The 21,650-nt window shown below is 61.7% G+C and overlaps 1 protein-coding gene across 1 annotated transcript in view; it reads left to right on the top strand.

Annotated features, from left to right (window-relative positions):
• The first annotated feature begins 3,803 nt into the window (after window positions 1-3,803).
• Window positions 3,804-21,650, top strand: part of Sh3tc1 (SH3 domain and tetratricopeptide repeats 1) — a 40,345-nt gene continuing 22,498 nt past the window's right edge. Inside the window, exon 1 of the mRNA XM_077110198.1 lies at window positions 3,804-3,876. Within this exon, the coding sequence (XP_076966313.1) occupies window positions 3,804-3,876 (73 nt within the window). The remainder of the gene's footprint in view (window positions 3,877-21,650) is intronic.

Below are 21,650 nucleotides of genomic sequence, written 5' to 3'. Positions count from 1 at the left end.
AGAGCCCAGAGCCCAGAGCCCTGCTCTGGATGGGAATGATCACATCCTCTCACCAAAGCTGCAGGCTGCCTTGTCCTGTCCGCACCTCCAAATGCAGCCCAGAAGTGGGTTTGCTTTGCAGCCAGATGGAGAAACAAATGAAAAGTGACTTCATTGTGGGATCTTCCCAACTGATGAATAATTCAGAGCCATCCAGGTGAAACCAGGGGTGAAACAGTACGCCACTCCTGGCTCCGCGCCTCTCTCTGAAGTGCAGGGCCAACCTCCCCAGCACCCAGCGTGGCTCACCTGAACCCCGCAGGTGGGCTAGAGGGGGCCAGGGACTGCCCCAGTCACCGGTGTCTTGGCTATCCCCAAGGGCCGAGTCTGTCCTGTGACTGCAGCTGCCTATTGACTCTGAGGGGTCTGTGGACTTGGCCGTGTTTTGCCATCATAGAAACCACAAGAGATGGTTCAGTCCCAGTGATGGAGAGAAGCAGAATGTAGGGGCCGTTCCGGAAACACACTGAGCAAGGCCTGTGTGGCTGGGCCACAGACAGGAGCAGAGAGCTCTGAGGCCAGGAGCCGCGGCTGTGCCTACTGTATACAGCCCCGTGTTGGAAACGGGAGGTCAGGAGTCACTGATCTGGCCTGCAAAGAGACGGCCTTGGTGACTGTGGCTTTACACCTTAGAAAGGCGGCCTCCCTGGGCTGGGGGGAGGATGCTCTCCAGGAGAACGTCGCGGAGCATCCCGGGCCTGGCCTCTTGCCCTGGTGTCCTTCAGCTCCTGGTGCTGAGCACTTCAGTTCCCAGAGCAGGGTCCTCAGGCCCCTCAGGGCTGTGCAGGGGCAGAACTCGCCCTGGAGTGAGAGGCTACTGGGTCGGAACTGCTCCCCAGGACAGCACAGCAGTCCCCTTGGGATTTCTCTTTGCAGGCTACAGCCACTCTGCCCGGAGCAGCCACCGAGGGGTTTCAGGACAATGCCACGTGCAGCTCTGGGGAGCTCAGAGATGAGCGTCCCAGGTCTTCAGGTCAAACGGAGAGCAGCCCTGACCCCGCCTCCCAGCTGACCCGCAGCTCCTACATCCTCACACTCCAACAGCCTCTCGCTGGCTGTCCGCGGGGCACCTCTCCCACTCACTGGAGCCCTCCACCTGCCCCCAGTCGTACCCTGGGGACCCCCTTGTTGTTCTGCGCAGAGGAATTTCCACGTTCCCGCCCCGGGGGACCTGGCTCCTCAGCAGGTCCCACCTGCCCCTGGCCTGACAGGTCTGGTTTCTCTGCTCTGGCCTCCTCATCCCTGTCCTTGGCTTCTCTGGCCCTGAGCCGGGCCTCCCTCTGACCTCTGTCCCTGGGCAATGTGCTCCCGCCACATCGAGGAGTCCCTCCTCTGCACGAGCCTCTCCTGTGCCAGCCAGCTCCTGTGTCATCTCTAGCAGGCTGTTGTCCATCCAGTCCCTCCTCCGGGGTAGCTGGGAGTGTCTGCCAGTGTGGTGAACAAAAAATTAGAGACTAAGCCGAGCAGGTTTCCCGATCATGGGGGTGGGCCTCACCCAATCTGCTGAAGGCTCAGAAAGAAAGCAGGTTTCCCGGGAAGAGATTGTGCCTCAAGTCTGCAGGGCTCACTCCTGCCTGTTGCTGGCCCGCCATTCTGCCCAGCAAAGTCTGAACTTCCTAGTTCCCACAGCCCCAGGAGCCAATCCCTTAAAATAAGTCTCTATTGATTGATCTACCCATCCATTCATCCACCCACCCACCATCCGTCTACCCATCCATCCATCCATCTACCATTATCCACTCATCCGTCCACCACCTGCCCACCCATCCACCCACCCAGCCACTCCCCTGTGCCTCTCCATCTCTGTTGGTTCTGCGTCTCTGGAAAGCCCGCCACCATACTGCTTCCACAACCGTAACTGCCCCGGGCCTCCAGGCGCCCGGCTGAGCTGGTGGCCTCACCTTCCCCTGCCCCTCCCAGCCCCAGACACACCTGCTGCAGGTGAAGGATGAGGTGAGGGTCCAGACAAGGAGCACGCGTGCTTTACTCCAGGACCCGGACCACTAGGGGACCGCGAGCTGATCCCTGTCCTGTCTAAGAAGCACTTCGAATTTCTTACAAAGAAAAGTTTACTGTAGCCAGACTCAAAGGAAGGAAGTCAACACCCAGGAATTCTTGGAGAAGTGAGTCCATAGCCCCTGGATCAAGCCAGCCCTGAGGCCCATCTACCTCTGGACTTCCAGGTCTATGAGCCTAGGAAGAAGTTTCTATTTGAGCCACTTGGACTGGAGGTTTTGTTATCTATAACATCCTCCACGAGCCCCCTAGAGCACCAGAATTTATGATGTCACTGAGGTCAACAAATGCCAGTAGGATTGAGTGTCCTGGGCATGGCTGCCCAGCTGGCATCTTCTGGATCACTTTGGGTTTAAACAGCAGAGCAGCCCGGGAGCCCTTCACCTGTCCTGTTCCCTCTCTGAGAGTTTGGTCCAGGGATTCCCGAGAGTCCCTCTGCCCTGACCCCTCTTCAGAACTAGAAATAAAAATGACACCTGCCGCCCCGCCAGGCTGGACCCCCAGGGCGAAGGACACCTGCTGCGGGAGTTCTGGCTTCTGTTCTGCCCGGGACTCGCCGAGCCCAGCTCTGGGTGGACTCCCTGACTCTCTCCTGCGCCCCTGGGTCCTGCTCTGCTTTCCAGGGAGGGGGTGGGGCCAGCTTAGGGCATGGAGGGACCAGGACAGGGGGTAGCCGGGGCTGCCGCGGCTGGTGTTGGTGGCCCTGTCCTGAGGAGCTCAAATACAGGCGCAGTCAGCCAGCAGGGGGGCTCCACAGAGTCTCAGAGGGTCCAAGTGGCAGGTCCAGGCCTGAGCCACTGGAGTCGTGGCCTGGAGAGACCAGGCAACAGGCAGACGCCCGGCCTGGCCGACGGCATTGCTGCTCCCTCACCTGGCTCTTCCCGTCTTCAAGATGGGCACACTCACACACCTGCCAGGCTGGCTGTGGCTCTTGGTGAAGTGGTGCCCGTAAGTAGGTGCTCAGCAGACAGGTCCCGCCCCACCCCGTGATTGGCGGATGAGAGCCCTCCCGCCTACCCTGCGCCTTTGACTGACAGGCTTCTGCACCTCCTGGCTCTGCCACGTGGTGGCCCTCAGTGTGCCACGAGGTCCTCGGGAGGCATCTGGGAGCACCCAGTCTGGTCACCCAGCTGCACATGCTGCAGGGCCTGGCCTGAAGGAGGGCACTGGGGCTGCAGGGTGGGGCAGGGCGGGGCCCCCTAGTGCTGCGAAGGATCCAAATTCACGCAGCCCTGGACCAGACCAGACGGGGCTTTCCATCCCCACCTAACTAGCTCCACCTGCAGGAAAAGACAGAATCCAGGCAGGCGTCTCCAGAGGGGTGTGCAGTGGGACCTGGGCACTGCAGGAAGGAACACGTCACCTCAGGTCAAAACTCGGAGGCCTGGCTGAGGACCTCGCTAAAATGACATAAAAATGAGCCAAGGCAGGGGGCCCGCTTGAGCCCAGGGCTGGAGGCCAGCCTGGGCAACGGCAAAACCCCATCCCCAAAACAGAAGCAAAAACCTCTTTCAAAACAAAACAAAACAGCATGACTTTTACTGCATGTAAAAAAAAAATTTAAATAATGTACCAGGCAGGTGCCCACTGGATGCAGGGTAGGGGCACTCCCATGGTCATTCATGTCCCTTCCTGTCCCTGTCCTGGAGTCCTTGTACAGGTGCAGAGCCTGAGAGGACCTCGGGGAGGGCCTTCCCAGGGTCATGCCGCTGTGGGTGCCCGTGAGGTTCTGCAGGCACACAGCGGGTATGGAAGCTGGTCTGCCGGGGCTGGTGTGGATTCTGGAAAGCTCTAAGGATGATGGCAGCAGTTTCTGCAGAGGTGAGTCTGGTGCCTCCACTTCCCCAGAGCCAGCACCTGCCCCTCATGCCCTCCCTGAGAAGCGGCTCCTGCCACCCATCAACCAGGTCCCTTGCTGCAGAGCACACAGGACCAGGAAGACCATGCTGCCCTCAGAGCCTGGGGCCAGCCAGCCTGACCCTGGACTCCTGGGGACCACAGGCCAGAGAGAGCTACCACAACACCTTCCCGGATTGTTCTCATCCCATCCGTCCAGAAAGATAGGTCCCAAGACCCAAATGGACCCCGCCTTCCCGAGTTTCCTTGTTCCAACAAGGAGCTGAGCTTCTGGGTGACGAGGGACACCCACAAGGCCACCACCGTGTACAACAGGCGTGCACTGTCCCATTCACCTGAGGACCTAGTTTTGCCCCGTGTCTGTGGCCAGAGTCTCGGGGTTCTGTCAGGGTGTCGGCTGGGGCCGTGTCCTTTCCAAAGGCTCCTTGAGGGGGGACCAGCTTCCATGGTGACCACGCAGGAGCCCCACTTGTGAGAGAACGTGGAGGGAGATCGGTGTCTGGAGTCACAGCTTGAGGACAGGAGCCAGGGTCTGTCGGCCCGTGCAGACCGCCAGCGTCCAGGTGGAAACCGCTCACGGGGCGGAAGGTGCTGGGCACCCCAGCCTGCTCCAGGAGCGCCCGCTGACCCCCAGCTGGCCAAGCCTGGCCCTTCTCCATCCCATCTCACTTCTCAGGTGGCCCTGGGCTGGCCCAGGGTCCCTACTGCCAGCCCTGCTCTGGCCTCACCCAGCAGCTTCCTGAGGGTCTCGGTGGCTCTTCCCTGTGTGACTAAGAGACTGACCAGAGCAGGCGCAGAGGAGCAAGAGTTGATCGGGGCTCTGGTTTCAGAGGCTCCACCTCGGGCTGCAGGTGAGGGGACGTCATGGGAAGAGTGAGGTGGAGGGCAGCAGGCCCACGATGACCAGGAGGCAGAGGGAGACGCCGCTCTCCAGAGACAAATATGCACCCCGACGCCCCTCCTTTAGTGCCACCCCACCAGCCTCCAGTCACCACCCAGTTATCCCATCGGGGGTAACCGCTGAGTGGGTCGAGGCCCTTAAACCCACCGTCTTTCCTCTGAACCTTGTCGCATCGCCTCGCACTGAGCACTGGGGGCACCTCACCTCCAAGCCACAGCACGAGTCTAGAGCAACAGCCTCATCTCGCCCGACCCTGGCCGTCCCGAGCCCAGTGCCACAGCTGGGCTGTACCTGGTGCTTAACCCCTCGTCAGCCATGTGACACTGGCCCCATGGGCTGGGCACTCTGCGGACTGAGGCTGTCCACCTTGCATTGGTGACCAGATGAGGCAGCCCACGTGAGCTGGCACGTGTCCAGACGATGCTCGGGTGACCTAAGTGATCACACATGTTGTCCACAGTTATTGTGTGGCTGAGAATCAGGGGTCTGCTGGGGACAGTGGCACATGCCTATAGTCCCAGCCATGCTGGAGGCTGAGGCAGGAGGGTCTCACGTTCGAGGCCAGCCTCAGCAACTTAACAGGACCCTCGAGAACTTAGCCCCTCTCTCAAATAAGATGTTAAAAGTCCTGGGGACTTAGCTCAATGGTGAAAGTGCCCCCAGGCTCAGTTCCAGGTGGCTGCCAGCACAGGGCCTCGCGGGCAAGCCTCGTCCACTCTCTAGGGAACAGGCTCCCACTGAGGCCCTGGCCCTGGTCACAAGCCCGAGCTCCACCCAGGGCTTTGCTGTTGGTCTCCTGGGTTTCCACCAGAGGGCAGTGGTGGCTTTTGCCAGAGGGCCAGGCTGCCCTCTGCAGGGGACCCCAAAGGGAGGCCAGGGAAGGGGCTTACACAAAGCGCCGGGTGGCCCTGCAGAGGTGCTCCAGCCTGTGAACTCACCCAACATTGCTTAATTTCCACACAACAGCATTCCTCCTGGTGGTAAGATGGCTGTCTTCTGATTGTGAGGTGAACGTGCAGAGCATGTCCCCAGCTGCGCCCTGAGGACCTCAGCAGGATTCTCACGCTCTTCTGTGCATTGTTTTTTTCTCTAAAGAGTGTTTTTGTTTGTTTTGTTTTGGGTCCTGGGGTTGAGCCCAGGTGCTCCACCTCTGAGCCACATCCCTAGTCTTTTATTTTTTGAGACAGAGTCTCAATAAGATGCTGAGGCTGGTTCTGAACTCACAATCCTCTTGCCTCAGCCTCCTGAGTCACTGGGATTACAGGCATCACCACTGAGCCAGGCTAGGAGCATTTTTTAATTCCACCAACTGAGTGTTGAAAATATGTTTTTTAAAATGCCACCTCTGAGTAGGCACAGAGGCACATGCTTGTAATCCCAGCTGTTAGGGAGACTGAGGCAGGAGGATTGCAAGCTGGAGGCCAGCCTTAGCCCTTCAGTGAGATCTTGCTTCAAAATAAAAATAAAAGCAGCTGGGGATGTGACTCGGTGGTAGAGCACTCCAGGGTGTGGATGCTGCAAAAATACGTAAATAAATAAATAAACACACACCTGTCCTGACACAGTGTTTGCATTGGGCTAGGTGCAAGGTCACCTCGGGGTGACGTGTAGGTTCTGTGAGATGCTGTGTGGGGTGGCTCAGGAGGGCCTGGCCCAGTCCCCATGGACAGGAGGCAAGAGGACTGTCCAGGGAGTCTGTTTCCCACACAGCCACATCGGGCGCAGCTCTGTGGGGCGTGCTGCTGGCCCTGAGGCTGGGTCCACCCGGGGCATGGAGGCCCAGCCCTGTGGGAGCCCAGGATGTGGTGGGGGCCCCCCCAGCCAAGTCCCAAGGACTGAGTGCAGGTCCTGGGAGGCCCTGAGCGTCACCCAGTCAGGGCCCTTCTCTGTGTGAAGCTGCAGTTCCGGGCTGGGCCCCTCCTGTCCCCACTCTACCCACTGCCCGCCCTTTCTGGTCTCTGTGGCCTTGGGGAACATGCTCCCCAGGAGGAAGCAGGGAGGCCAGCCGTCCAGGGGGCTCTCGCCTCCCTGCTGTGTCGGCTCTTGCCCAATCACTACCTGCGATTTCCTGGTCTCTCCTGGGTAGCTCGTCACTCAGAGTGGACAGGCTAGTCCTATGGCCATGGGCTTCCCATGGGCTCCTCTGTTTAATGTGAGACTTGCTTCATAGGGCCTTGGTGGCCTGATGGCCCCACTGTGACCTGGGCCAGCCAGAGGGAGCGATGCTTGGCTTTCTTCGCTTTAGCAAGGTTCTAAAATGGCCTTCAAAAGGCCAAGACAAGGAATTCAGCTCTTAGGAGATTTGTGTTTCTTGTTTTTGGTCCCAGGGATTGAACCCAGGGACACTCCCAGCCCTGTTTTGCATTTTATTTCGACACAGGGTCTCACTGATTGCTTAGTGCCTCACTGTTGCTGAGGCTGGCTTTGAACTCCTGATCCTCCTGCCTCAGCCTCCCAAGCCGCAGGGATCAGGGGCGCCTGCCACTGCGCCTGCCTTGTTTTTGTTTTTGCTGTGCTGGGGATTGAGCTTGCGGTGCTCTGCCACCGAGCCACACCCGGGCCTTTCTTATTTTTTGAGACAGAGCCTGATTTGCCCAGGCTGGCCCTGAACTTGCCATCCTCCTGCCTCAGCCTCCCAAGTCACTGGAGTGACAGGAGGATTTGTGTCTTCAAGTAATTCTGGGCCCCCCAGTGCCAGTCCCCACCAGGCCCAGTGACGAAGCCCTCATTCTTTTGGGTGAGTTCTGGGCCCAGGGAGCTACATGAGAAGGGGCCGTGTAAGGCTGCGGTGTCAAAGCTTCTGCCACTGAGGTGGCGCGAACCCTGGGAAGGACAGACCCTGGATCACAGACTCATGGCCCCAGTTGTGGCCCTGGGCCCTCAGTGCCCTGGGGAGGAAGATGGTATCCCCAGCCTCGCGGGCAGGGCGCGCCTGCTCCCAGGCCTGAGCTCGGGTCCTGTCGGAAGCTCGCCCAGACCAGCCCCTTCCAGTTTGAGGTGGAGAAACTGAGGCCCAGAGAGGCCTGCAGACTTCTCAGGTAGGAGCCCAAGCACAGGCCCCCTGCCAGCCAGTGCTTCAGTTGGTGACCAGCGCTCTTCCAGGGCCCCCAGAGAGGCAGTCCTAAAGGTCAGCCAGGGTGGAGCCGGGCCTGCTGAGATGAGACCTGCGGGAAGGCATGGTGGGGCCTCCGGGAATCCCAGGGCTCTGGTGGCCAGGGAGGGAGCCTCAGGGCCTCTGTCACAACAGACCCTGCAGGGGTCAGCCAGCAGGGCCGGCTGTGGCCTCCTGAAGGGAGTAGCAGCCCTCAGCTCCTGCCCTGTGGGCAGGGTGGGAACGCCACCTGGCCGGGCCTTCTGGATCTTCCAGAGCAGCCAGATGCCTGGTTTGGTTGTGAAATCTCCCCTCTGAATGTTGAAGACCGTCCCTCATCACACCAGCAGCAGAGGAGGCCTGGCGTGGCCACAATCCCTGGTCCCAGATCGGCTCTGGACCCACGGGCATGTGCACAGGAGCACCGCAGGCAGGCAGCCCGAGTGCCTAGACCTCCAGACCTGTCGGGCCTGTGGTCATCGTCGGTGAGCAGGGCTCCGTGGGGCAAACACAATGCTCTCAGAAGCAAAAACAGAGAAATAGAGGCGGTGTCCACCCCACTCACAGGTGGGCAGCTCCTGCCCAGTACTGAAGTCCAGCTCAGGCCCCATGGCCAGCATGTCCCACTTCCAGACAGACCTGGTCCTTCCCCCAGGCCAGCACAAACCCCCTTTGTGGACCGAGAGTCAGCACCACCAGGATGCCTGATGTGTGTGCGGGGCGCTGTTTCAACATTTATTAACTGTCCCTTCCTCTTTCACACCCCGGAGGTTGGCCTGGTACCTACTGCTCTTCCATTTTAAAGCAGGCACAGGGAGGCTGAGAAACCTGCCTGGTGTCACACAGCCAGTCAGCAGACAGCAGCCCCACCCCTGTGCTCTGTGGACTTGTGGGGGTACAGTGGGCCCCAGGTGACGCCCACCTGTTGACATATGAAGGGACAAGTGCCATTTGGCACTGGATTGTCCCACAGTCTCGGCCTCTTTCCTCCATGCGGGCAGGTGGTGCCTGTCCCCCCCCACACACTCAGCCCCTCCGAAGCCTGGCCGGGCCTGGAGCTCCATTCTGAGCTCCCTGGGGCAGCTTCTCCCCGCCCTGCTCCGGAATGCTGGCCCAGAGCTGATAAGGAGGAGGTCAGGAGGCTGGCCCTGCCCAGGGGCGGGCCCTCCATCCCTCCCCCCCAGCTCCAGCCATCCTGGGAGCCAGGGTGGTGCTGCTCCGCACGGCTGAGGGCTGAGAGGAGGGCAGGCTGAGGGCTGAGAGGAGGGCAGCCGGAGCAGGTGAGGACCTGGACCTGCCCCTTGGTGCTCCCCGCCTGGGTGGCACTGTCCTGCGGCAGGTAAGTTCCCGAACTCTGGGCTGAGACCTCTGTGCTGGGCATCTGGAGAGCCTGACACTCAGGGTCACCTGTGGGGACAGGTGAGGCCGGGGATGGTGTGCATGGGGAGGGGGTGCGCCTGGAACCACCTGGCCGGGGCGAGGGAGGGCCGTAGAAGGGCAGCCCGGTGTCCCGTTTCTGAGAAGTGATGGGACTGTGTGCTGTGGGGGTGGTAGGTGCGAGGTGGGGCTGTGACCTCCTGGGACCTGAGGACCCAGGCCCGTGGAAAGGGGAGGATCTGGGGGCTCCCTTTCCTGGCTGAGTGCCTTGGGCCCAGGGCTTGCTTCTGAGCCTCGGTCTTCTTGTCTGTAAGGTGGGAGCATCTTGTGTGCTCAGAACAATGTCCACAGCAGCTGCAGGGGACCCTGCAGTGTGGTGGCCCTAGAGAGGATCAGGAGCCCTGGGTGGGGGTCAAGGCTGTGCCCACCTCCAGGGCTGCCTGCCTCCCTGGATGCCAGCACCAGGGTCTTAGGGAATCCAGAGCTCCCCCAGCCCCCAGCACAGCCCTCCCCTGCCCTCAGGCCAAAGTCCCTGGTGTGGCAGGGACAGTCCCTCCTTCCTTGGGTGGGCCCTAGAGTGGGTTTGCAGGAGGGAGGGTCTGCAGCAGGCCTGAGCAGAGGGACCTGACCCGGCGGGGTGGAGGCCAGTTGGCCCGTCTTTGGGCACGAGGATCTCTAAGGCTGGCCCTCGCAGGGGTCTGTGGACTCTGGCAGGAGGCCCTGAGGGTGAAGCGGTGGCCTTCTCTGAGCCTGTTTCTCCCGCTGCACAGTGAGCCTGGGGCCCAGGGCTGGGCCTGAGCGCGGAGGATCTTGGTGTGGACCTGGGTGTGGACTGCGTGGGCCCAGGGGCAGATTGGTGTACCCTGAGGGAACGTACCCTCCGTCCCAGGGCAGGGTTGGCCTAGGCTGTCTGCAGCAGCTAGAACTGGGTGCTGTTCCAAAGGGCTCTTCCCAAAGGCCTCTTTCCGTCTCCTCGTCCTGCAGGGCAGTGAGGAGACCGTCAGGCTCACTGCAGAAGGGGGTGTGGCGGGGACTCCTTGGTTGTTCCAAGGCTGGGCACGCAGGTGGCCTGGGGTGTCAGCGTAGGCAGTGAGCTCCAGCCTGGCCCCGTCCCCATGCCGTCCACAGCGCCGTGTCCTTGGGCCTTAATGATCTGCCCTCCAATCTTGTCCAGCTTGCTCTGCGTTGCTGGGTCTTTATTATTATTATTATTCTGCAGTATCAGGATGGAACCCAGGGGTGCCCTACCACAGAGCCACAGCCCTATTTATTTTATTTTGAGACAGGGTGGGGCTGAGTTGCTTAGGGTCTCGCTAAGTTGCTGAAGCTGGCTTTGAACTTGCGATCCTCCTGCCTCAGCCTCCCGAGCTGAGCTGCTGGGATCACAGCGTGAGCCACGGTGCCCGGGGGCTGGGCCTCTTTTGTAGGTTTCATTTGGTGGAATCTGTTTGGTTCAGAAGGCAAGGAAGAGGGTGCGGAGTTCCCACACCCCTGCCCAGGACCCTGTGCTTCCACCTAGTGTCCTTTTCTGTCCCGGGGTCCTCCCTCCCTGTCCTCCTCCTCCTCCTATGGACTGTCCACACATCTAAAAGGCAGGTGAGGAGTGGTCTGGTCCACCTGTACCTCCCGGGACTCCGGCCCTTCCAAGTGTTCTTCTGAACTTTAGTGGGTCAAAGTTCACATGTGCCATAGCGTTCAGGGTCCTTGGTGCCCTGAGCCTGCCCCCATATGATCCAGAAAGTCCCACACCCCAGCCCTCTGCATTTCACAGGCACGTCCGGGCTGGGATGTGGGCGACCCTACGGGCTCTTTTACACTGAAGCCCTGCCGGGGTGGGAGGGGGCTGTGGTCATCTGCGCCTCCTTTCTTTCCGCTCAGCTGTCCCGAGGTCTTTCCTTGCCACCACCGCGGCCTGCTGGGCGGGATGGAGCTGGTGAGACGACCTGACACCTCTGTGACTTCCAGGTGTTGTCATTGTCAACAGAGCCTTGCAGCAATCTGCAGAGGGGCAGGGGCAGGCCGCTGGTCACAGGGTGAACACAGTTGTGGTTTTCCAGGTGCTGGTCACCTGCCGGCCGTTGACACCGTGCTCTCTGCAGCTGCCCAGGGTGTGCCGAGGGACACAGGTGAGGAGGGTCTGCGCCGCCAGCCAGCCCTCCCTCACCGCCGAGGGGAGGAGACACCAAGAGCCCAATTGGGGGGTGACAAAGGGTGTCTTGGGGTCAGGTCATACTCCTTCTAAGGGAGGGACGGAGCCTCATTTCTCATCTTTCAAGACAGTAGGAGGAATGGACGGTCTGCGTGCTCGTCTGGGCTCTGTTGGCCACACGTGGACGCCTGTCCTCTCGCTGGGTCCCTCCCATCCGCCCTGTCCTCCATCTCAGGGGTGGGGAGGCCTGGTTGGAGGCTCAGACCCTGCTCACAGGGCGTTGTCCACCCTTCCCCCCCACCACCCCGTGCAGCCCGCGTCCCTCCCAGGACACAACCTCCCTGCCCCTCCGACACCTGCCGCGCACCCAGGCCCTGCTCAGGTGTCACACCTCCAGGAAGAGCCTTCCCTGACTGCCGAGCAGAGTTCATGTCCTCACTTGTCACCTTGCCACCCTGCCACACCTGTCCCCACACAACTGGGTTTGGGGAGGAAGCCAGGGTGAGGTGCCATCCCTGCCACACGGCACCAAGGCCACACACTAGTGCAGGACTCTCCCTGTGACGCACCAGCCCTGGCAGGCGTGCTGGCCAGGACGGCGGAGCTGGCTCTGCTCCCACACCACAGGGAGGTGGCCCCTCGGTCCACAGGGAGGTGGCCCTGTACCTGGTTAGCCAGCCACTGCCTCACATCAGTATGGACCCGGGCCACCTATGCCTTCCCGGGCTGGGGTGGACACTACCTTATTTTGTTGTTCCAATTGTCCCAGCGCAGGCCACTGGGAGCCCCAGTGTTTTGTGTCGGAGGTGCTGGGGACAGCACCCAAGGCCTCACACATGTGAGAGCTACACCCCCAGCTCTTTTATTATTTTCTTTTATTTATTTTGCAGTACTGGGAATGGAACCCAAGGCCGAGAGCATGCTAGGGACTGCTCTCCCACGGAGCCACATCCCGGCCCTTTTAAAAAATGTTACATTGTCTCACAAACTGGCCCAGCCTGGCCTCGAATTTGCAGTCTCCTGCCCCAGCCTCCTGAGTAGCTGGGACTACAGGTGTGTGCCACCACACTGGGTGTTGGGAGTTCTTTCATGAGCTCCTACATCCTTAGAAAGACACAGGCTCATCATTTTAGGGAAAATTGATCCATCCATCAATCATCTGGCCAACCATCCCTCCCTCCCTCCCCGTCGTCCATCTGTCCACTGTGCTTCCTTACTTCCTGCGCTGCCTGAGGATGCCCCAGGCCCCTGCTGGGAGTTTCCTCCCAGGGACTGCGTCTGGTGAACCTCTCATGCTCCGAGGCTGGCTCACAGCACCTCCTCCAGGCAGCCCCCTGGCTGTCCCCAGCAGATGGGTGGTGCTTGCTGCGCAGTCCCTCTGCCTGCCCTGTCGGCCACCGTGGCTGAGCTGTCTGTCTCCTTGCCTGTCTGTCCCTTGGTGAGACCTCAGGAGGGCAGGGTGTCTGGTTCAGTGATGCCTGGGTGCTCAGTGCTGGGCCTGACCCAGAGTAGGGCTGGACGAGGCCACTGCCGGTCCTGTCCCTGTGGAAGGCCAACGACAATAGGTGCCTTCCCTGGTGGAGTCCCCTGTCTCCACGTGGGGCAGTGCAGGGCCCAGGCAGACGGCCAAGGCAGAGCAGGGGAGCAGCCCTCCTGGAGATGGCAGCCTGGCGGCTGCTCCAGAACACTCTCCATCCCCAAGCCACACTGGGTACCGCGCCAGCCAGTGGAGGTGTGCCACTACCACCCTGTCCTCTGAGTCCTGGGGGTGGAGGGAGTGCCCCGCCCTGCAGCAGGCAAGAGCAGCCTGGGGGCTCATTCCTGGCCTGGCATCAAAGCAGCGCCCTCTGGCCACGCCCCTGTGATGTCACCTGGGAAGCATCACAGCTGGGCGCCAGGGCTGTGAAGGGTGCAGGTGTGGGTGTTGCCTGCCCAGGGGTTGTGGCTCGGAGGACGCCACCCAGTCCCTCTCTCCAGACTCCCAGTGGGCACAACGGGGGTTGGAGGCCAGATGCTGCCAGGGACTGTCCACTCGCCTCATCCTGGGCCTCACGGAGGCTCCCATGCCTTGTGATCCCCCACACCTGAGTGGCTCCCCCCACCAGCCGCCAAGGAATAGGAGGGACGTATGGGGAGGAGGGGCCTGCCTGCACCGCTGGCCTGCAGAGGAGTGGGTTAGTGGGGCCTGACCCACCCGTGCTGGGGCCACTGTCCTGTCCAGAGCACATGGGCCCTCTGCTCTCACTACTTGGTGGCCTGTGTGCACCGACACGGCCAGGCCCCCTTGCTGGCACCTCTGCTTATTGGTCATTCAGTGAACACCTGCAGAGTGCCATGCTGTGTCTGGCCAGCACCTCCCTGGAGGACCGCGGAGGAGGCAGGTGTGGCCCCAATGGAGGTCCCGGATGGTGGGCCTTGGGGTGCTGGGCACTGGCTGGTCTTGCATCAGGGGAGGCCTGGAGAAGCGAGGCAGGTACAGGGGACACCATGGGACAGCCGGGTGAGGTTGTGGGGGCGGCTGGATGGACCTGGTGGGGAGAAGGGTCCCGAGCTGGCTGCCTCCTGGGGCTGTGGACCTTGCCCAAGTCCGCTGAGATGTCTTTCTGGGCTTGAGGCCGATGGAGAGGAAGCCCAGGAGGTACGGCCTCCAGCCCTTGGTCTGAGCCAGAGCCCTGGCAAAGCCAGCAGGTAAATAGAAGCTTCTAGAAGTCCCAAGGAGCAAGAACCCTAGAAGGTGACTCTGTGACAAGGTGAGGGAGGAGGTGTCCAGCCGGGGCTGCAGTCGGCAGGGCAGACCCTTGACAGGCAGATGCAGTCAGGACAGGGAGGGACAGGCTGAGGCAGCATGGACGGTGCTGGGGACCGAGGCAAGATAACTCGGGGGCGCGTGGGGTGGGTGGGTGGCACCCACTGGCAGGGTCATGGCACTGGCCGGAGCAGACAGCACTGAGGTTTTGCTGGGTGGAAGCAGCTGAGGGAGTAGGACGGGCAGTGCCCACACAGGCCAAGGACACCAGGGTGACCTGCAGCCCAGCCTGTGTTGGCCACAGCTCTAGGTGGGGTGAGGAGGCAGGGCTGCGGGAACCCGCCTGAGCCGTCGGGCCCAGCTGGCAGGTAGTGCACTGCCCGGCCAGGAGGACTTCGCTCCCGGGGGGGTCTGGGTGGGGAGTGCTGGCCAGGTTAATGTTTGCACAAGCCAAGGTCAAGATCAACCAGGATGACTGCGCTCCAGGGAATGTCAGGAATTCCAGCCAAGCTCTCACCCCTGAGTCAGGATGTTGGGGCCTGGGGAGCGAGGGTCCTTGGGATTGGGGTGTCAGGATCTTGTCTGGGATCTGGGGCCTTCTTTCTCGTGTTCTTGGGAGAACGGCAGCCATGAAGCCCCCGGCGTGGCCCCGTTGGGAGCCTCCTACTCCCGCCTCTTCTGGGCACCCCACAACCCACAGGTCGGGTGGCCCATGGGGTGCTCTGCGAGCTGTGAGCTGGGCCTCGGGGACCTGGCCCCCAGGGCTGACCAGTGCAGAGCCTGGCCTGCTCCCTCGGCAGGGCAGGAGGCCCTTCTGCTCCTCCTCCTCTGTGGCCAAGCCTCTTTATTGGGGTGTGAGGAGGCCATGTCCCTCTTCTACATGCCCTGCCCCCCCAGGGAAGAGCACTGTTCCCAGGGCTCCCTGTCATGCAGGAACGGCTGGGCTGTAGAGTCCTCCCTCTCCCAGGCTGGGGACACTCCTGCCCTGGCAGAGCTGGCAGGCCACTGTCCTGTGGTGTTGTAGGGACAGACGAGGCAGGACACCAAAGACAGCAGGAAACAATTTTATTTGGCTGCAGCCAAGTTCAGAGGGCACAGCTTTTGCTGGACTCAGTTAATCCCCTGAACCCCGAGTTCAGGGCGTTTCAGAGTTTTATACCCCGCGTGTAAGGGGAGGGGCTCAGAAGTTCCCAGTCTGCAGAAGTTCACATAAAAGCAGCTTTTTCTCTCACTGTTAACCCCTCAAGGACAGCACCTGAGCAGGGGAGAGCTTCTTTTCCCCTCTCTCCCGCCCCCTGCCAGCTGCTACCCGGGAGCCCAGTTACAACTTCTCTAGGAATGTAGACATCTCTGTGAAGCCCAGCTCAAGGCCAGAGGCCTGTTTGCACATTTCTACAAACTACTATACTGGATACATTTGTGAAAAACTGGTGAGGGGGTGTCCAGCACCTGGAGTGCTGATTTCTTCCCTGCTAGCGGCCAAGTAAACAGGGGACAGGACAACAGGAAGCTTATCTACACTGGACTCTTTTGCTGACAGTCCTAAAATCAGCCCAGTTAAGACTTCTGTGGAGAAAGGGGGTGTCACTACAGTGGCTGCTCCAGGTTCGGCCAGACTGCGGAGGGCACCCCTCGCCGCAGGCCTGGGACGTGCTGTCTGCTTCCTGTCAGCCTGGGGCCGCGCCCAGCCACTCATCCGGGTCCCGGGGGCCGTCGGTCATCTGGGAAGCCTGTTTACTCCTGCAGCCTTGTTTTTGCAGAGGAGTTCCTGAAATTCTGGGCCCGGTGCACATTTTTGCTGGTTTCAGTGATAACCACAGACATTACAACAGACCCCCGGTGCCAACTGGGGCTGTCCAGACCTTCCTGTGTGGACCCAGCAGCAGGCACCTGCTCTTCTGGTGCCGAGGCTCACAGCACCATCCCTGGGGGTACAGGTGGGAGCCGGGGAGGCAGTCTCTGGGCAGGTTTGTCCCCCGACCTCAGGTTTGCCAGGGCTTGGGAACGCGTGTTCCTGGGAAGGTGGGCCTGGCGTCTTTGCCATTCTGGGGAACCCCCCCGTTCAGAACCTGGGCAGGGGCTGGTCACTTAGGTCACCTTTAAAATGAAAGGCCCACATAGACCCCAGGAGCTCCCCTCCCGGCGCGTGTGGGTGAACTGTCCCCATTTGTTCGTGGAGGCTGTCCTCACGAGAGGCCCGGCTCCCACCTCTGAGCTCGGGGCAAGTGGAAACTAGTGATTCAGCGTCCTGCCCCTCCCTCTGCTGGGTCCTCCCAACAGGGGAGCAGAGGGTCGGGCCAGCCCTCCAGCCACACTGAGCCTTCTCCCCAGCCAGGCAGCCTCAGCTCTCTGGTGGCCCACCCCATGCCCCTCCAGGAACATGACTCTGCCCATCCCTGGTGGCTGGGCTCTTCCTTGCATGGCCGAGGCCAGTGTCTCAGGGGCCCTCGCTGTGCCAGTCACTGGCCGTCACTAGACGAGGTTCAGCGCTGCCTCCCCGTCATCTCAGCCCACTCCTATGTCCAAAGCTGGGTCCACAGACCACATGGCGGGCCTTCTAGCCCCTGCGTTGTGGAGTCATCCTGGTGGTCGCCTCGCCCACCTGTTGACCCTCGTCTGTCCGTCTCCACGCTGGATGGCTGAGATGTGAGGGCCCGACAGTCAGGGAGGACAGCACCTTCTCTCTGGCCCCCACAGGGGTAGGGGATGGGGGTGGTCACCTGTTCAAGGACAACCAGAGGCCCCGGCAGACAGCGTTTGCCTGGTCACTGTTGATGGCCTGCTGCAGATCAGCCCTCAGGGCCAGCGTGCCAGGCCTCTCCTTAGCCACCAGCATCCGGTTGCCAGAGTGGCCATGGAGGCTCCGGCCTGTGTGTGTCTGGCTGTCGTGAGCTGCTGCTGGGCTCTGTGTTCTCCTGAGCATCCCTGTCCCCTGGGGTGCCCTGGGCCCGCCCTCTTTGTCTTTCTCCTTCTAAGAGTTTGTCCAGGAGCCTCCACTTCCAGGAAGCCTCCAGGATTTCGCCCTCTCTTCCTCCCTCCCTGGCTTCCCTGTTCCCACCTGCCTATGGGACCTGGTGAGTAGGGACCAGGGGCAGGGCTGGGATAGTAGGGCCATCGTCACACGAGGCAGGTGTAGCTCCAAACCCCAGGGAGCTGAGGTACCTGGAGGTGGAGAGGCTGGCCGTGGGGGGACGGCAGCATGCATGGGGTTCTGGACCCTCCCAGCTCGACCCTCCCTAGGGTGCTGCTCACAGCTGTCCCGAGAACTGACGCTGCTCTAAATGACACAATTAGGAAAGCCACTGTCTTGACTGACCACAGTGGTCACTGTTTTCCCTACGGGACTCAAAACACAAACACAAGAGCCCTCCGCAGCAGGAGGGAGACGGGCACCCCACCTGCCTTGCTCCCAGGGCTGGACTGCAGCCCTGGGCCCCTGTCTGGGGAGCCCTGGGGGTGCTCGGCCACAGGAGGGAGCCTGCTGCCCACGGGCAGGGTAGACCACAGGCTGACTGAGGGCAGGAGGGTCCACCAAAGGGGTCCCCAGGAAGCCACAGCTAAGGGCTTGACTAGGGACTTTGGAGGCCATAACTGGGCCCTGGTGATGGCTGGGGCTTCCCCGCAGGATAGACTAGGGACAGGTTTGGGCCCTTCCCGGTGCTCCCCAGGCTGGCAAGTCCGTCTCTGAGGAAACCTCTGCGCGTGCTCCAGGTGGAGGACCGGGAGAGATGGGACGGGCAGGAGTGTGCCCTGGAGGAGGCCCCGAGAGTGCCGGGGCGGCTCAAAGCCACATGGGTCCCCTGCAGGAGGCCCTGCCGGCAGAGGCCTTTCCTGTGTCCTGGTGGGACTCGGAGGCCACCTCCCAGGTGAGCCGTGCTCCCGTCCTGGGTGAGTCCTGCCCTTGCATTTTAGCCTTAGGAGACGTCCAGGGTGCTGGGGTGGAGCTGTGGCTTCTGCACTGGCTGGACAAGGCATCCCCCTGGCCTGGAGTACTGGACCCTGTGGCCTCCTGTAGGCAGATGGTGCTCCCCAGAGGGTACTGCTCCTCACAGGAGCAAGTCCCTCCAGGGCCTGTCACTCTGCCCAGCTCCACTGCTCCTGGGGCCTCCCTCCTGCATCAAGGAGACAGGGACTCCAGAGCCTCTGGGTCCTGCCTGCAGATCACTGGCCGCCAGGCCCATAGAGTCGCTAGCACCGGCTGGCCTCTCTGACGAGGGAAAAGGGACGAGGGGTCGTTGCTTTGGGGTTTGGTGATTGAAGGCATGAGTATCTGGTCACCTGCAAAGCCCTGCACTCTGGGCAAGGGTGGGCTCCTGGGCTCCTGGGCAGGGCCTACTGCTTTTCCTCTGCTGGACTTCAGCACCCGGGAGCCTCTGGCTGGGAGGGAGGGTGGGGACATGGGCTGGGCTTCGGCTGGTCAGTCCAACAGGAGTCACGGGAACGTCTGGTCAGGCTGTTTTGACCACCCACAGGGTGAGGGTCACCTGGAGGGTGGTGGCGTCTTCCTGACAAGTGACAGCTTGTTCTCTACCCCCGGTCAGAACCACTGAGCTGGGAGGGCACTTAGGGAGCTCTGCGTCCAGAGCTGCCAGCTGCAAGGGGGAAACCGAGGCTCTGGGAAGGGACAGGTGGCCCCGGGGTACGCCAGCTGGGCTGGGCTTCAGGAGGCCAGGCAGGCAGGGCCGTCCATCCAGCAGCCCCAGGAGGGCCCTGGTTGGAAAGTCCTGGACCCAGAACACACCTGCTCCTTCCTCAGCGGCCGGAGCTGGAAGGAGGCGGGTCGCGCACACAGTGTGTGTGTGTGTGTGGAGGGGGGTCCTGGAAAAGCCCTGGGCTGTGGCCAAGAGCTCAGCTGTAGACAAACAGGATGCCGGGTCTTGGGCTCTGCCTGGGACAATGGCTGGGAGAGGAAACGCCTCCTGACCCTTGTGTGGACAGGGGCCCATCCAGGACCTCTTTCAGCATAGCTCCCAGGTACACAGGCCCAGGGAAGCCAGAATGTCAGGGGCCTTCACCCTCCAGAGTCTGGGCAGAGAGCGGGTGGCAAGTGCACCCCCTGTCAGCCCTCACAGAGGGAGACAGGATGGGGGGTGCTCCCAGGGTGTGGAGCAGGCCAGCCCCAGCCTGAGGGGCAGGCACAGAGGGCCGGGACAGGAGGCTGGCCCATGTTCAGTCCTGCTTCTTTCTGAGTCCCAGGGGGCCAGGCCAGGGGTTCCCTGTCATGGCCCCAGCCTTGGCCAGCTAGGAGATCTCCCGTCCCAACCCCAGGTGGGGCTGCAGCCCGAAGGCAGGTAAAGAGGTGACAGTTCTGGCCAGTCTCCCAGTTGGGACACACTGGCCAGCTGAGAAGCAGGACGTCCCCTCTCCTCCCCCAGAATGTTCTTATGACCTGGGCGCAGGAGTGAGGAACTGTCTGTGTCTGTGTGCCCACGAGTGTGTGTGTGTCCTTATGCCCACACGTGTGTGCCCACGGGTGTGTGTCCTTAGGTCCACACGTGTGTGCCCACGTGCACAGAACTGGAAGGGGAACAGAGAGCAGAGCCCGAGGGCCGCTAGCTGGTGGACTTCCCCAATCCCAGTGCCAAACGGGAGCCTGGGTGCCCCCTGGCCTCCACCCCAGAGCCTGGGGGCTGGCAGTGGGCAGGCGGGGACAGGGCCTGGCACCCACCCAGGAAGGGGCTAATGATCAATCGCGGCCAGCGCTGGCCTCTCATTGCTGCCCCAGGCTCCGGGAGGAAGTGGGGCAGGAAGCAGGGGCGGTGGTGGCTGCTCTGCAGTCAGCCTCTGTGGGCGGCCTCTGCCTGCCCCGGCCAGCTGCAGACAGCCCCGTGGACAGCCAGCACCAAGCAGAGTTGGGACAGGCTACCTGCGCCCTTGGCCTGGTGGGCCTGAGAGGTGTCTCAGGAGCAGAGCTCAGGTACGGCGGGCTCTGGGGCGGGAGGGAGGGCGGTGGACCGCCAGGCGGCTGTGTTGGCAGACACACAGTGGCCGTCCTTGTGTCTAGGAATAGCCTCCCACCTTCCACTTTCTAGAACATTCTTCAGACTGTCTGCAGTGGGGGTGGGGCAGGATTGCTGTAGGCCAAGGGAGGCTGTCACCAGGCCCCCCAGGGTGCTGCCAGACCCTCTCAGGGATTCTCATGTGATCCGACATGAGAATTCATTTACAAGCGCCTCATAGTGACCTCATGGCCACACTGACCTCCGGGTGTGCCCCCAGGGTCTGGATGAGACGTGGGAACCGAGCCAGGAACAAGGGGTTCTGGGCCAGTGTGTCCCAAGTGTGGCCAGCCCTGGGTTATTGCAGGCCACATTGGCATGACTGCTGATGCAGCACCTCCGCATAGCCCTCAGTGCCACTGTGGGTGTGACCAGGCCACTCCGAAGTCACCCTGGGTCTTTTTTACATCAAAGAACAAGATAAGTGGCTGGACCAGGGCCACCAACCAAAAATTCCTGGGCCCAGCCTTCCAGCCTCACGTCCTGCCTAGGACATGTGGCCTCAGAAGCCCATGGAGACCTTCTGCAGGCCTAGGGTGACCTCCCCAGGGACCTAGGACCCCCCCCCCCCCCGCCCAAGTCTGGGCTCAGATGCGACAACTGCAGGCGGAGCCAGGGCGTGGGAGCATGGGGTTGACGGGCCCTGTGCAGCGTGTCACGTGAGAGGTCACCGCTCCCCACAAACTCCATGACGTGGGCACCGGCAGCCCCGCCACACAGAAAGGGACGAGTGGTCATGTCCTCGGCTGCCCTGACAGTGACCCTTGGTGGCCCGCAGTGACACTGTGTTCTTGGAGTTCTGGAGGCTGGAGCTGCAGACAGGCTGGGCAGGGCCAGGCTGCACCCAGAGGCCCCACGGGGGTCCTGCTCTTCCTGCCCTGGAGCCCAGGGCTGCTGGGCCTGTGGTCAGGTCACCCAGGCTCTGGCTCTTTGGTCCCAGGGCCTCGCCATGGGTCCGCCTCTCTTTCTCATGAGGACACCGGGCACTGGGTGAAGGCCACCCTTGTCCAGCAGGACTCAGCTCAGCTGAAGGTGAGTTCCATGTGAGGCTCAGCCACGGTCCGGTCCCTGGGGAGCATGGGTTGGGGGACATGAGCTTTCCCTTGCCATCCAGGGAGCAGGACTGGACCACCCTCCGGCTTGCTTCTTGGCAAAGAGCCGAGGTCTGGTGTCCCTAGGGGTCTGCCCAGTCCGAGCCCGGGGGAGCTCCAGCCAGAGCCCCCCGCCAGTCAGGACTTGTGGGCTCCATCTCCCGCCCGCAGCCCAGCTCCCTGGACACTGAGCCACAGGGCCACCTGCTCCAACCACGCGACCCCCGCGGCATTTTATTCTCATTTTCTGGGTGGTAACGGAGCACGGAGCACCTCCACCCACTGAAATCGAACCTCGTCTCTGGGTTCTGGCAGCAAACTCTGGGATTGGGTGCTGGACGGGGCCTGGGGCATGTGGCTTAGCCAGCTGACCTCAGGGAGTAC

The sequence above is a fragment of the Callospermophilus lateralis genome, chromosome 8, assembly GCF_048772815.1.
Source record: "Callospermophilus lateralis isolate mCalLat2 chromosome 8, mCalLat2.hap1, whole genome shotgun sequence".
NCBI classification, from domain to species: Eukaryota; Metazoa; Chordata; class Mammalia; order Rodentia; family Sciuridae; genus Callospermophilus; species Callospermophilus lateralis.
Note: the sequence above shows the minus strand (reverse complement) of the source record. Positions and strands in the feature narration are given on the sequence as shown.